Genomic DNA, 12,213 nt, shown 5'->3' with positions numbered 1-12,213 from the left:
ATCCTAGATACTTGTCTTAATAGTAGAAGATCCTCGAACAGGTGAAAACCGGTGGAGCCTCCGCGAAGAAACTTGGACGTCTAGAGTTAAGCTCAGTTAAGCTTGAAGGATCCCCTAACCAGGCCCTGGGAGGTGAAAATGCCCCTCGGGTCAATCGATTTCTGGATTTCTTGGAGTCTCTTCTTGTTCTTCTCGCCATAACCTGTGAACGGATCTTGGTTATGGTTCGCATAGTTGATGTACAACCATGGATGCAGCAGGTCCATTGACTCGGCTTCTGCCTTGCCTCGGTTAATGATGCGGTCGGCGTAGGCATACATGGCCGCATCATCCCCCGAGTTAGACCATCCAAGAGTGAGAAGGGCAACTTTTTGGCAGTAAAGACAATTAGCAAGTGATTCAATTGCCAGATAGGGCATTTGAATGAAGGGGACAATAGCGAGGAAGCATACTCATCAGTGGCCCATCAGACTCGACGCCAAGAGCGTTTCCTCCCCGAACTTTCATGGCATCGATGGCGTTCTTGTGCAAGGCCTGAACAACAAGCGACGATGAAAGACCTGGAGTGGTCTTGACACCCACAACCTCTTCCGAGTAGATCTTGATCAATTGTTTGTACAGAACACGGGAGGGCCGGAACGTGATAGAAGCATAAACGCGGCTATCATCCAGTTAGAACATCTTTGAACAGGCTCGGGCCTTGGAAATCGGCTTACCGTAGTCCATGCGGGGAAACGCTATCCAGACTGTGGTTGCTCATCCAATCAACTCGAAGATTACTCGTCTCATATGGAATCTTGTTCAGCTCAGTGAAGACAGGAGGTTCAACGACAGGTTCATAGTACGCTTGCGAAACACTTATGCTAAATCGGTCATTGGCAACATCGTAAGAGTTGCGAGTCCAGAAGGACATGTATGTGTCAGTAGCCAAGTTGGTCGCGAGTTGATAAGACTGATCGACCAGCTGATCGGTGAAGTTGATATGATAGGTCCTTGCACCACCCCATTTCTGTCCTTGCGGTACGAGCCGCGAGCGAAAGTTAGTTATGATGCCAAAGTTGTTGCCACCTCCTCGCAAAGCAAAGTAAAGGTCCGGGTGGACGGTCTCCGACACATTGACAATGGTGGCATTGGGCAGCACGAGCTGTGGCAGTGTGAGTTAGCTCAGAGCTTTCCATGAGGTACCAAAACCTGGGAACTTCATCAAGTCGAGGTGCTTACTTGGTACTCCCAAACGTTATCCACGGCTAATCCATATTGCGGTCCGAGATCAGAGAGTCCACCACCGATCGTGAATCCCGGGAGTCCAACATCTGCAGTTCTTCCGCCTACCATCGTAAGATTGTGCTTCTCCAGTGCCAAGTAAGCGTCGCGAAGAACATGACCAGGACCAAGATTAGCTTTGGTGCGGTCTCCTGAGATCTCAATGTGATCCATAAGGTGCAAGTCGATCGTGATACCGCCGACTGAGTTGGAGGCATCCAGGTTCGTCATGTGTCCGCCGCCCTTGATCGCGAAGCGGCACCAATTATCCACAGTGATCGCGACGACTCTCGAGACCTGAGAAGCGGTGGTTGGCTCTACACGGCAGGCGGGAACAACTTCCTGCTGCTTCATGTCCCATATCGCGAAGGAGGAATCGTTGTTACCTAGATGGACGGCGGAGCCGAATTCCACCATGAGTTGAGAGCACTAGCTGGCCGATTAGTCCAGAAGCTTTTGAGAGGGCTCATGAGTCTAAGAGTGTCCTACTGCTTGGCTGCAACCCGAACTTATGGAGGTTTTGGACGCGAAACCCAATCGTGTCTGGGCAAGGAGGCCAAGGATATACCCGATTGCCATGGTAACGGTTTCTGGATGAGAACTCTCAGTCTGAACGATGAATGAAATGAGTGTGGGAAATACTCAGTTTACTTTGGAGGATCGTCGCTGCATTTATTAATGTTTAGACGCAGTTACTGGGCTGATTCCGTGGCTTCGGAGGCCTGCTGGTATCGGTGGTCCTTGTTCACCAGCAAACATGGGGCCGTAGCAAACCACACCGAGCTGCTGCTTTAGGCAAGAAGCTGGTAACAGCCGTATGGTGATCACTCAAGTCGGGACCCATTCCATATATGCGAGGGACAAAAAAGACTGTTGTCATGCAGGATCAGTTCAGTAAAGCGGACCCCGCGCAATCCACGGACTTTTGAGTTGACACTAAGGAAAATGCTCTTGAACTGCCTATTTCTACGAGCGATCCAGCATCTGATTCAACGTACTCCGGACAGGCATCCATAAGTGGCTTGCTAAATGTCAGCGCCAGATACTTGCACGAATGGGTCAAGTCCGAAGTCGTATCCGCGCGGCCTGCCAAGAAGCTCCGTTCAGGAGCTCATCTCAAAAGTGACTGGATGCATGACGATGCAGAAGACGACACCGCACAAAGAACACAGTGAAATCCAGGACGAGAACAGGGGGCGGATGTAGATCACGTTTTAGCGCAATGCTCCATCGTGCGGCTCCTCCCGTAGATGGCATTTAAGTAGATACTATTAGGCTTGTGCGCTGAAGAGTGTCTCCTCTTTCACACGGACGAGATGAATCTTGATAATATAGCGGAATCCACACGTATCTTACTTTCATTGTGTGTCCAGCCATGAGATTGACATTCGGGATTTCTGAATAAGTGCGACCAAGTTGGTCAAACCTAGAACTGAATGGGAGGGGATCGGACCAGAAGCTTGGTACCATGGCTTTTCGTGGGCCTCCTTAACGCGTTTGTTGCCAGAGTTCGAGAGTGTCAGCAGGCTGCATGAAACCCCTCGCCCGCATTGGCTTGGAACCAGTTCTCAACGACTTACCTTACTGAGGATAGGGCTAAGACCCAGGCCGTGATTAGCAACTACGTTATCGGTCGCCGAAGAGATTTCTCATTTGTCTAATGACGTGATGCAATTTGGAACTGGATACCCTGGAAGCACTCAAGACTGATCCTTTGAAAACTTGATACCACAGAAGAAGCTCAGGGTAGTCCGGTCATTGTTCGGTTCTACGACGTTGGTGGTGGCTGAACTGGACCAGGGAAGCTAAACATGATCGGGGCTAGTGTTTAAGTGGAACTATCTCATATGCAACCTGCTGACGTGCCGGAATTAGGACGCCTCAACGAGACCGCCAGCAGGAGTTAGGACGAATGGGCTGGTATGGCCAATCATGCGATTGAGCAGGTGAATCTCACCCACTAACAATCATTAAACGGTATTGCGCCGAGACGTAGAGGGTAGCACTCACACACTTTAGTAACCAGAACGACTTGCACAGAAGCTCTGCCATAGCGTCTGTACTATCGATAGGGGACCAGGAAAGGTAAGCTGGTGTAAGCGAGTCTTGATATCTCATGAATGACTGATTCGATTCAGAGTGTCAGAATAGGTAGTGCAGAGAATGAACGCCAGACAAGGATTCCAAACACATTGCCAAGTACCTATTCAAGGTTCACCTTCACCAGAAAATCGTTCCTCTCACATCAATTGGTAGGAGCTTAGATCTGAAGAAGAGGACGGCAAGCTCGGAGAGCCGGCACAATGTTATCACGGCTCAAGTCCTTTGAGACCGTATCGGAAAGAATGAAACACTCAGGAGCTGAAACATATCAAAGAGAATATACTATCAACAGGATGATCGCGAGATATCTCATTTTTTCTGTCGTCACGATGCCCTGCGTGTCAAGCTTTTCTCGGGAGCAAATGATGTGCGCCCTAACTTCTTTGAAGCTGTCTTACGAGTACGGCCACCACATATTTATCCCAAGAGTAAATTCCTTTACCTTCGTTCTATAAATTCGAGGACAAACATACGTCACAAACTCGTTCGGTCCACAGGCAGTACCACCAGAAGTCGACAAGCCTCATGATGTGCTGTGCTACCTAAACAGAAGAGAGGAATGTTCGCTAGTCACTTGTAGGCTGTGGAGTACTTTAGTTGTCTACTCGAGACACTAAGAATTCTGACGCACGCATTGATGGCTGGGAGCTGAGTATGCGACACGAAACGGGCCCTCTAACGGCCAATTTAGCTTGCTCCAGATTCGAGTGTACATACACATCGCCAACAGGATCAAAGCCCGGGGATAGCGTTCTGCACACTCATGATGCACTCTTGAACCCGACTGGGGAGTATTGATGTGTTGGATCTTGGTCCCGACCTTCTTCGAAATTGCTCTTTCGAAAGGTCACAAATATCTTTACCCAGAAAGACCACATACCGTGTCCTTCGGGTTCAAGTCCACGTCATGGCGGGTTTGGAGCACTGGCTGCGAAGTTCACCTGAGGGAACTCCCTGTTCTTTCATTTCATAGCAGATCTCGGCAGCACTATAACGTCATTCCAGGTCACATATTCGCCAGGCAAAATTGGCATCATGAGCTCATACGGCTCATTTCTGGCAGCACCCAGTGGTATTGCAGCAGAGATAGAAGTTTCCGTGATGAACCACTTGTTTTTTCTTCGACAATCTATCAAGCTAACTTGAGACATTACAGCCGGACAACAAATTCATCATCGCTTCTAATCGCAACGATTTAACGTTTCGGATACCGAGTCCAACCCCAATTAATCAGACTACAGAGCCTTCCGACTCTCTCGCTGTCTTCGAGCTGATGAACAAAGGCACGTTGTCTTTCGTACAGCTGGATCCCGCAGGCGGATCATGGCCGAGACATTTCAAGCTGAATATGAAAGGGGATTCGGTTGCTATGAGCTTGCAGACTACGACTTGTGTAGCAATCATGAAGAGGATATAGAAACAGGGAGGGTCTATAATCGCACATATCGATAACGTGGGTGAGGTTGTGACTGCAGGATGGGATGGGTAGAATTGACAAGTTTCCAACAAGATATCAGAATGAAGTATTTGTACATGTGTTGTATAAGTTGTATGCTTTTCCCATCACGATGTATTGTGAGGGAATGAAATACTGCACATTGAACTTCACCGGACTAGGGTTTAAGGCAACAGGACTTTAAGGTCTCTGTTTGATGTGCCAGAGTTTAACTTGATGATATTGCCTATAGATGTATCATTATATTTCATAATCCGAATCCAACGATGGCCAATTCACTGAGTCGACCCACCCCCTTTTAGCCACCCCCCCCTTTTAGCCACCCTATTAAATATAATATTAAAACATTACCACTAACTATACTTAATTAATTAACTATCTTCTATTATTATAATAATATAGTTATTATTCTCCCTAAGTAATTCGACCCCTATAAGTTAATTAGAACTAATTAAATAGTTACTAAAGTCCTCTTAAGCTCTTTATATATCTTAAATATTTATAAACTTAATATTTAAGTTTATTAATATACTCTTCTTTTTTTATAGCCTTAATTAGTTAACTTTAGCTTTTAAAACTCGAATATAATATTAAAATATTACTAAATAAGAAGCTTATTTACTAAATACTTTTTTTATTTTTTTAAATAATAGTCGTTAAGTATTATAATCTAAACTAAGCTTTATAAATAACTTTAATTAATCGCAGAGCTCGCTAGCCTTTTTAAAAGTTAATTAGTTAATAATAAACGCTACTAATACCTAGTTAATAGCTTTTTTAATATTATTAATTACTTACTTAGTATTTACGGTCTTTTTAATTAGTATAATTAGGTTAAATAGGACTATTAAATTAATAAGTAGTCTAGTTATATTAGGGGGATATAGTCTAGTTATTTTTTATTTATTTTATATATTTAATAATATTAAACTTACTAAACGAGCTTTTTAATAATAGCTTAAGAAGTACCGCTTTTTAATAATAATAAAATTATTTATTATATCCTCTTTATTAAGCTCTTTTTTATATTTAAACTTAATAAGTTTAAAAATAGCTATATTTAATAACTAAAAAATATAAGAAGTATATAATAATAAGAATAGTAAGTAAACGTTATTTTTATAGTATTTTTATATAAATTCTATTATTATATAACTTTTATAACTATTTAGAATTAATAGTTAAAGCTTATTAAATATACTAAGCCCCTTAAAGGGGGGGTCTTAATTTATAATAAAAATATTATTTTTAACTATTTAAGGGTAGTCTTATTAGTTATCTAACTATTATTTATTATTATAAACTCCTAACTAATATAAAAGTTAAGTTTAAAAAAAAATTACTACTATTATATTAACTTTTTTTTATATATAATTAGTAGTTTAATAGCTTAATTATTAATAAAAATATATTTAATTATAAATACTTAAGTATGCGAACTAAGCTCTTTTTTTTATACTATTATAATTTTTATTATACCTAAAACTAAGCTATTAAATCCCTTACTCTCTAGGATATTAGTTTTATTTATATTATATTTATTAACCTATTTAATATTATTAATTTTTAGTATATTAAGTAATTTAAACTATAACTTAATTATATTAATAATAGCCCTATTTAAATACTTTAAATTAATAATATAACTTCTCTAAACCTTAATTAATAAGTTCTTCCTTAAAAAAACGTTTATTTATTTCTTTTTAAAAAGATTTATATCCCTTTAGGATCTTAGAACTCGCTTAGTAAATTTTCTAAACTATTTATAAATTAATATAATACCTAAATTATACTAAATACGAACTTATTAAACTAGCTAGTTTTTTTATTATAAAAGAAGCCTTTAGAAATTTATAAATACTATTACCCTCGTTTAATAACCTCTTTTATAATTATAAAAAGTTAATTTTAAAACTCCGAACTTAATTAAAGCTTAATTAACTAAGAAACCTCTTTTAATAGCCTTAAGAGCCTAAATAATTTTATTTTTAATATATAAAACTATTATATAACGTATATAATAAGCGAGTAAAATAGATAAGTAAGTAAAATATAAAATTATAACTATAATACTCTAACGCAACCGGGTACTTTTTTTTTATAATATATTATAGTATACTTAAGTAAAGAGTCTTAGGTTTAGCTTACTCTCTAAGCTATTTAAAATAACTTTTATTTAAGTACTCGGGCTATAGCTAAGATCTATTTAGTTAGCTATGTTACGTTTATTTATAGACTTAAGGGAATATAATTATATTATAATACTACCCCTAATTTATAAAATTTAATATTATTTAAAAAAGAGAAGCTAGTTAAGTATATTTTTAATCTAAATTCCTAATCGTTTCCTTTCCGTATTAGTAATATAGAAAATATAGCTAATTAATTATTTATTAACTACGACGCGCCCCTTATTAAAAAGCGCTAGGTTTTTAACTTTATTAAGCGTTAATTATAGCTCCGAATACGATTTTTTTATAAGTATAATTATAAAAGGGCTTAATACGAAGATCTAGATATAATAAACGCGTAATTTTACTTCGTAATAAATATAATTACGAAATACGGTATTATAAAGTCCGATATTTATAACTTCGACGAGATTAGTTTTATAATAAGCTAGATTATATTTAGAATAGTCGTTATAAGTATAAAAAGGTATTTAAATACGAAAATAATATAGCTTAGTAATCGTAAATAGGTTATAATTATCTAGGCTATTAGCTCGTCGGGCTATAGTATCCTATTATATATTATTATTATAAATAAATATTACCTCTTTACTTAGTATACGGAATCCGGTTTACTACGTAATTAGGTTATTATAATATTTAAAAACGGATAAATAATAAATAAGAAAGGCCTAGATTAAGTAAAATATTTTAAATAGTATATAAAACTATATATAAAAAGTTAATATTACCTCCTTATTATTAACGAATATAAAAATTATTATTTTATAGATTTTAAGTTATATTATAAAAAGAATAATATCGTTACCCTTTATATACTAGTTTATTTATTTTATTTACTATAGCCCTTAGATATTAAATATTTTAAGCTTTTAAAAACAGTATATAGCTAAGAAATTAAGAAAAAGATATAACGGGGTAATACTTATATTATAAAAGAGGACTTCTTCCTTACGTTTTATAAAATATTTATAAAAGCGATTATAAAAAAAAATATTTAAAGAAGATTTAAAAGAGCCGGGCTTATGCTTTTAAATATAGAGAGTATACTATTTAAGCTAGATATAAAATTATATACTCCGACGCTTCTAAGATCCCTTTTAATAATACCCCTAGCTTAGACTTCTTAAATATTAAATAACTTAATAAAAGTATTATTATAATTATAACTTATTAAAAATCGAATTACCCGTTATTAAAATAGTTCTTTAACTTTAATTATCGAAGCTATTAAGTATTTATTAAAAGGGGTACGAAGATTTATATATAAAATTACTTTATTAAAGTTAGAAAATTAGATTTTTTAAAAAGAGAATAACTTATTTAACTAACGTAAGAGGGCTAAAAAAATACGTTTTAAATAAGGAGGAAGTTTTATAATAATTAATAAGGAAGATTTTTAGTTATAAAGAGAGGCGACGACTTAAATTAAAGAGAAAACGCGTTAAAATAATAGTTATTAACTAAGGATTAAAACGGGTTAATAATAATATAGCGTTTATAGGAATACTAATTATAATACGTAAATATATTAAATTACTAAAGAAATATTTAAAAAAGAGGATATTAAGTAGTTTAAATTAATATAAAACTATTAGCGGTACTTTTTAAATATATTTACGTTGTAGTTACGATTTCGTATTTTACTTACTTATCTATTTTACTCGCTTATTATATACGTTATTAATAAATAAATATATAAAAAAAAATTATATTTAAACGATTTTTATAATTATTATAGTAGTTTGAAAATTATAGGTAGGGTTTTAATACGGTAGCTGGGATGGAGAAATGGGGTGGCTAAAAGGGGGGGGTAGCTAAAAGGGGGTGGGTCGACTTATTAGTAGAAGGTCGCTTTGTTAGCATTTATAGAGTAGCTTGCCAGCCCAAATACTACCCCCAGTCTTGTCCAGGCTTTAATATTCCTTAATTCCTTAACGAACTTTACATCGCTTCAAGTTTTCATTATGAAGTACTGCTGGGTGTACCGAGAATGCCCAAATTCAACGACCGCCTCTAACTGATGTAGCAATGCTCTTTCGCAAATAAGATGCTTCCTGTCATTGCTGTACACATCAACCCCGCAACACTCTCAGCTCGATCGTCATGACACCCCCCTCGCTCGAATAACCGGCTTGTGATACAAGTGCTGCTGCGGTGCTCACTGTCTCGGTCCTGATAAGGTTTGGGAGACCGTTACTCCCAAGAGTGAGAACATGCTAGGACCCCCTCCATCAGTGCGTAGCGTAATAGCTAGGCCAATGCCGAAGTTGCACGCTAGGACTCCCGCCTGGCTCAGAAGTATGTTTGACCAGCTGCGTCCAGTCGGATTTTATCCTCAGTATCGTCTCATAAATTAGCTTTGGAGACGGAAGACAAATCTTTCTTGCGCCGTAGCAGGGTTTCGAGTTACGCCCTGGTCAATGCGGCCAAATTGCACTCTGTGTAATGACTGACAGTCATCATTGGCTATGTCGATACAGATACAAGGAGACAAAGGTCTAGAGCTTGGATGTCTTTTTAGCACGCAGTTTGGGTACCTTGGTCACGAATCCGTAAACTCTATCTGCTCAGCACATGATGAAAAGTACGCAAGGAGATGTTCAAGCTAAAGACCCAGTACGAATACCGCGGCACTCCCAAGGCCCCTCTTATACTGCGTAAAAGATCTCAAGAAAGGTTGATCTCTGTCCTCGAAGTGTCTTCCTACTCCAGAACAACTCGACCACAGAGCACCAGTCATGATGAAGACTACTAACAGGCCCGATGAATGGAAGATCGAGCAGGGCTTAGCCGGGGCTGAGCTTCCTGTCCTTGACATGACGGGGCCCCAGACCAAGGCTCTTCCCCCTCAAATATTTGGTGAGCTCACAAAAGATGCAGCCGCCATCAGAGGGGTAGGCGATCCAGATAGGCTCTTCGCTGAAGAGCGGGAGGGCTGGACCGGGTGAGTGAATTATGATGTCGATGACTTCCACTAGATACAACTTCCGTCAACTGCAAATGACAAGATGCTACACTCGATAGCTAACAACGCCGAACTAAATAGCTTTGTAGAGTGGGAAAACTATCCTGAGAAGAAGGCGGCAGCGCACAAGATATTGACGTCACAGACGTTTCCTCCCAACCCGGAGTTCCAGCTCGGCCCTATCCCAGCGAGTAATCCTGTTCTGCCTGGTACCCATTGGAAAATGTGGCACAAGGCGGTTGGTGGCGCTCTTTCTCGTATCCCCGACGACTCGTGGGACATCGTCCTCAAGGAAAAACATGCCGACATGCTCCATCTTCTTCAGTTTCCTTACAATGGCGAACCTCCCAAGCGACTCGTGACCGACAAGGAGATCACACCTAACCCCCTCCACTTCGTCCGAAACCACGGCGGCATCCCGATTATTGATAAAGAGCACTACAGTTTCGTGATGGACGGGCTTGTTGCCAACCCGAGATCTTTCACCTTGGATGATCTCATGGACGAATCTAAGTTTCCTCGGATGGAAAAGACTGTTACGATGCAATGCTCTGGAACCCGTCGTATTGAACAGATTCTCAAGTACCCCGGCCAAGGCGACGAGGTGCCTCAGGCCCCATGGGCCGAAGGCGCGATTGGGACTGCCAAGTACGTTGGTATTAGCCTCAAAAAAGTCATTAAGTCTTGTGGTGGACTCATTGAGGGGGCCAAACATCTTGAGTTCTACGGTGCGGACACCTACTTCAAAGATGACAAGACCATGAACTACCTTGTCAGTGTTCCTTGGTCCAAGGTGAGGGCAAACGAGGTTATGCTGGCGTGGGAGATGAACGGCGACGTTCTCCCCCGCATTCATGGATACCCCCTTCGCATCATCGTCTTCGGTTACATTGGAGCACGAAGCGTCAAGTGGCTCTACCGCATCAAGGCTATCAAGAGCCCTACACGTGCGCCTGTTCAAAGCCAAGAGTACCTCTACTTCCCTCAGCAAGTCGGCAAGCATAACCTCAAGATGACGGACGGCATACAGATCCAGGAGATGCCAGTCAGTTCTGCCATTATGTCGCCTTGGACCAAGCAGGTTGTCATACACAACGGCAAAATTCGCTGCAAGGGATGGGCCTACTCGGGTGGTGGTCGCTGGCCAGAACGGGTTGAGCTCTCTGCCGACGGCGGGTTCAGCTGGTACACTGTGCCAGTCGAAAATCTCTCGAGGAAGCGCAAGTGGACCTGGAGAACTTGGGAGATAGAGCTTCCATGCGATGTCGAAGGCTGGATTGAGATCGTCTGTCGCTGCTGGGACAATTCTCTCAACACTCAACCACCCGACGTACGCACCGCATGGAACTGGGGCTTACATGTGACCAGTTCTTGTCACAGAATTTCGGTTTACAGTGTGAACAACACCCGGCCAAACACTCAAGCGCGTCTGCGAGAATTTTCGGAAAAGGGCATTCCATTTGCTCCGATCACTGTGCCTCTGGCTTTCCCGTCTCAGTCTTGGAATGAGTACGAGGAGTACTGGAAGCGGCATGATCCACGGGACGCTGAGGATTAATAGTTGATTGGAGAGTCAATCCAATTCTCTCTAAAGTCGGACATCATGCGGTGCAGAAGTTTGAAGTACATGTATGATTATGCGGATTTTGATCGTAAGAAGTATTCCAATGGCGAGTAGCTACCTATTGACAATAATGACAATGACGCCTGGGTGATCGCCACTCCAAGTCAGCCATGCGGTGTTTTCTGCTGGCGTCTCTCGCGGTTCTAGTAAACCATGTCATTACGTGCAAATCTCAATCCCCTCTACAGCCATCAGACACTGTCAACAAAAAATACAACTACTATGACACCCGAAATCGTAGACAAAGAAAACATTCATTTGCAAGCCATGGATACTCATAAAGCTATAGGAAATAGGTCATTGTTTATAGCTTTGTCGCATGGGGGCTGCCGAATCTTAGAACCATTTCCCCAGCATCAGGGTTTCCGACCGATACATAAGGTAAGTTGATGAATCGGAGCTGACGGAAGGCAAGGATATCCAGCAAGCATATCTTTGCGATCGTCTTTAGCTAAGTGGAGTAAAATTCCTTGGGCTGGGGCGAACGGAAGCTCATCTCGTATTCAACGGCGGCTGATCCACCAATATTTAAAAGCACTTTACATAGAAGTTAAATGGTGTCTTGGCTCACGCGGGCTGCTCCGCGATGGATGTCGATCTTGAGTAA

General features: G+C 40.4%; 3 protein-coding genes across 3 annotated transcripts; 2 read left to right on the top strand and 1 right to left on the bottom strand.

Moving 5' to 3' along the window:
- Nucleotides 1-92: 92 nt before the first annotated feature.
- On the bottom strand, nt 93-1,680 carry CCOS01_04284 (FAD binding domain-containing protein; the record flags this gene model as incomplete). The annotated part of the gene is made up of 4 exons (XM_060452466.1): nt 93-367; nt 453-661; nt 717-1,144; nt 1,222-1,680. 4 exons carry the CDS (start codon nt 1,678-1,680, stop codon nt 93-95), a joined length of 1,371 nt encoding a protein of 456 aa, XP_060316424.1.
- A 2,721-nt stretch (nt 1,681-4,401) lies between these two features.
- CCOS01_04283 (3-carboxymuconate cyclase) lies at nt 4,402-4,783 on the top strand (the record flags this gene model as incomplete). Its single annotated transcript, XM_060452465.1, has 2 exons — nt 4,402-4,464; nt 4,523-4,783. 2 exons carry the CDS (start codon nt 4,402-4,404, stop codon nt 4,781-4,783), a joined length of 324 nt encoding a protein of 107 aa, XP_060316423.1.
- A 4,975-nt stretch (nt 4,784-9,758) lies between these two features.
- On the top strand, nt 9,759-11,540 carry CCOS01_04282 (oxidoreductase molybdopterin binding domain-containing protein; the record flags this gene model as incomplete). Its single annotated transcript, XM_060452464.1, has 2 exons — nt 9,759-9,961; nt 10,064-11,540. 2 exons carry the CDS (start codon nt 9,759-9,761, stop codon nt 11,538-11,540), a joined length of 1,680 nt encoding a protein of 559 aa, XP_060316422.1.
- Between the last annotated feature and the right edge of the window lie 673 nt (nt 11,541-12,213).

The sequence above is a fragment of the Colletotrichum costaricense genome (genome assembly GCF_030867565.1).
Source record: "Colletotrichum costaricense strain IMI 309622 chromosome Unknown Scaffold_4.1, whole genome shotgun sequence".
NCBI lineage: Eukaryota > Fungi > Ascomycota > Sordariomycetes > Glomerellales > Glomerellaceae > Colletotrichum > Colletotrichum costaricense.
This window is presented reverse-complemented; position numbering and strand designations above follow the sequence as displayed.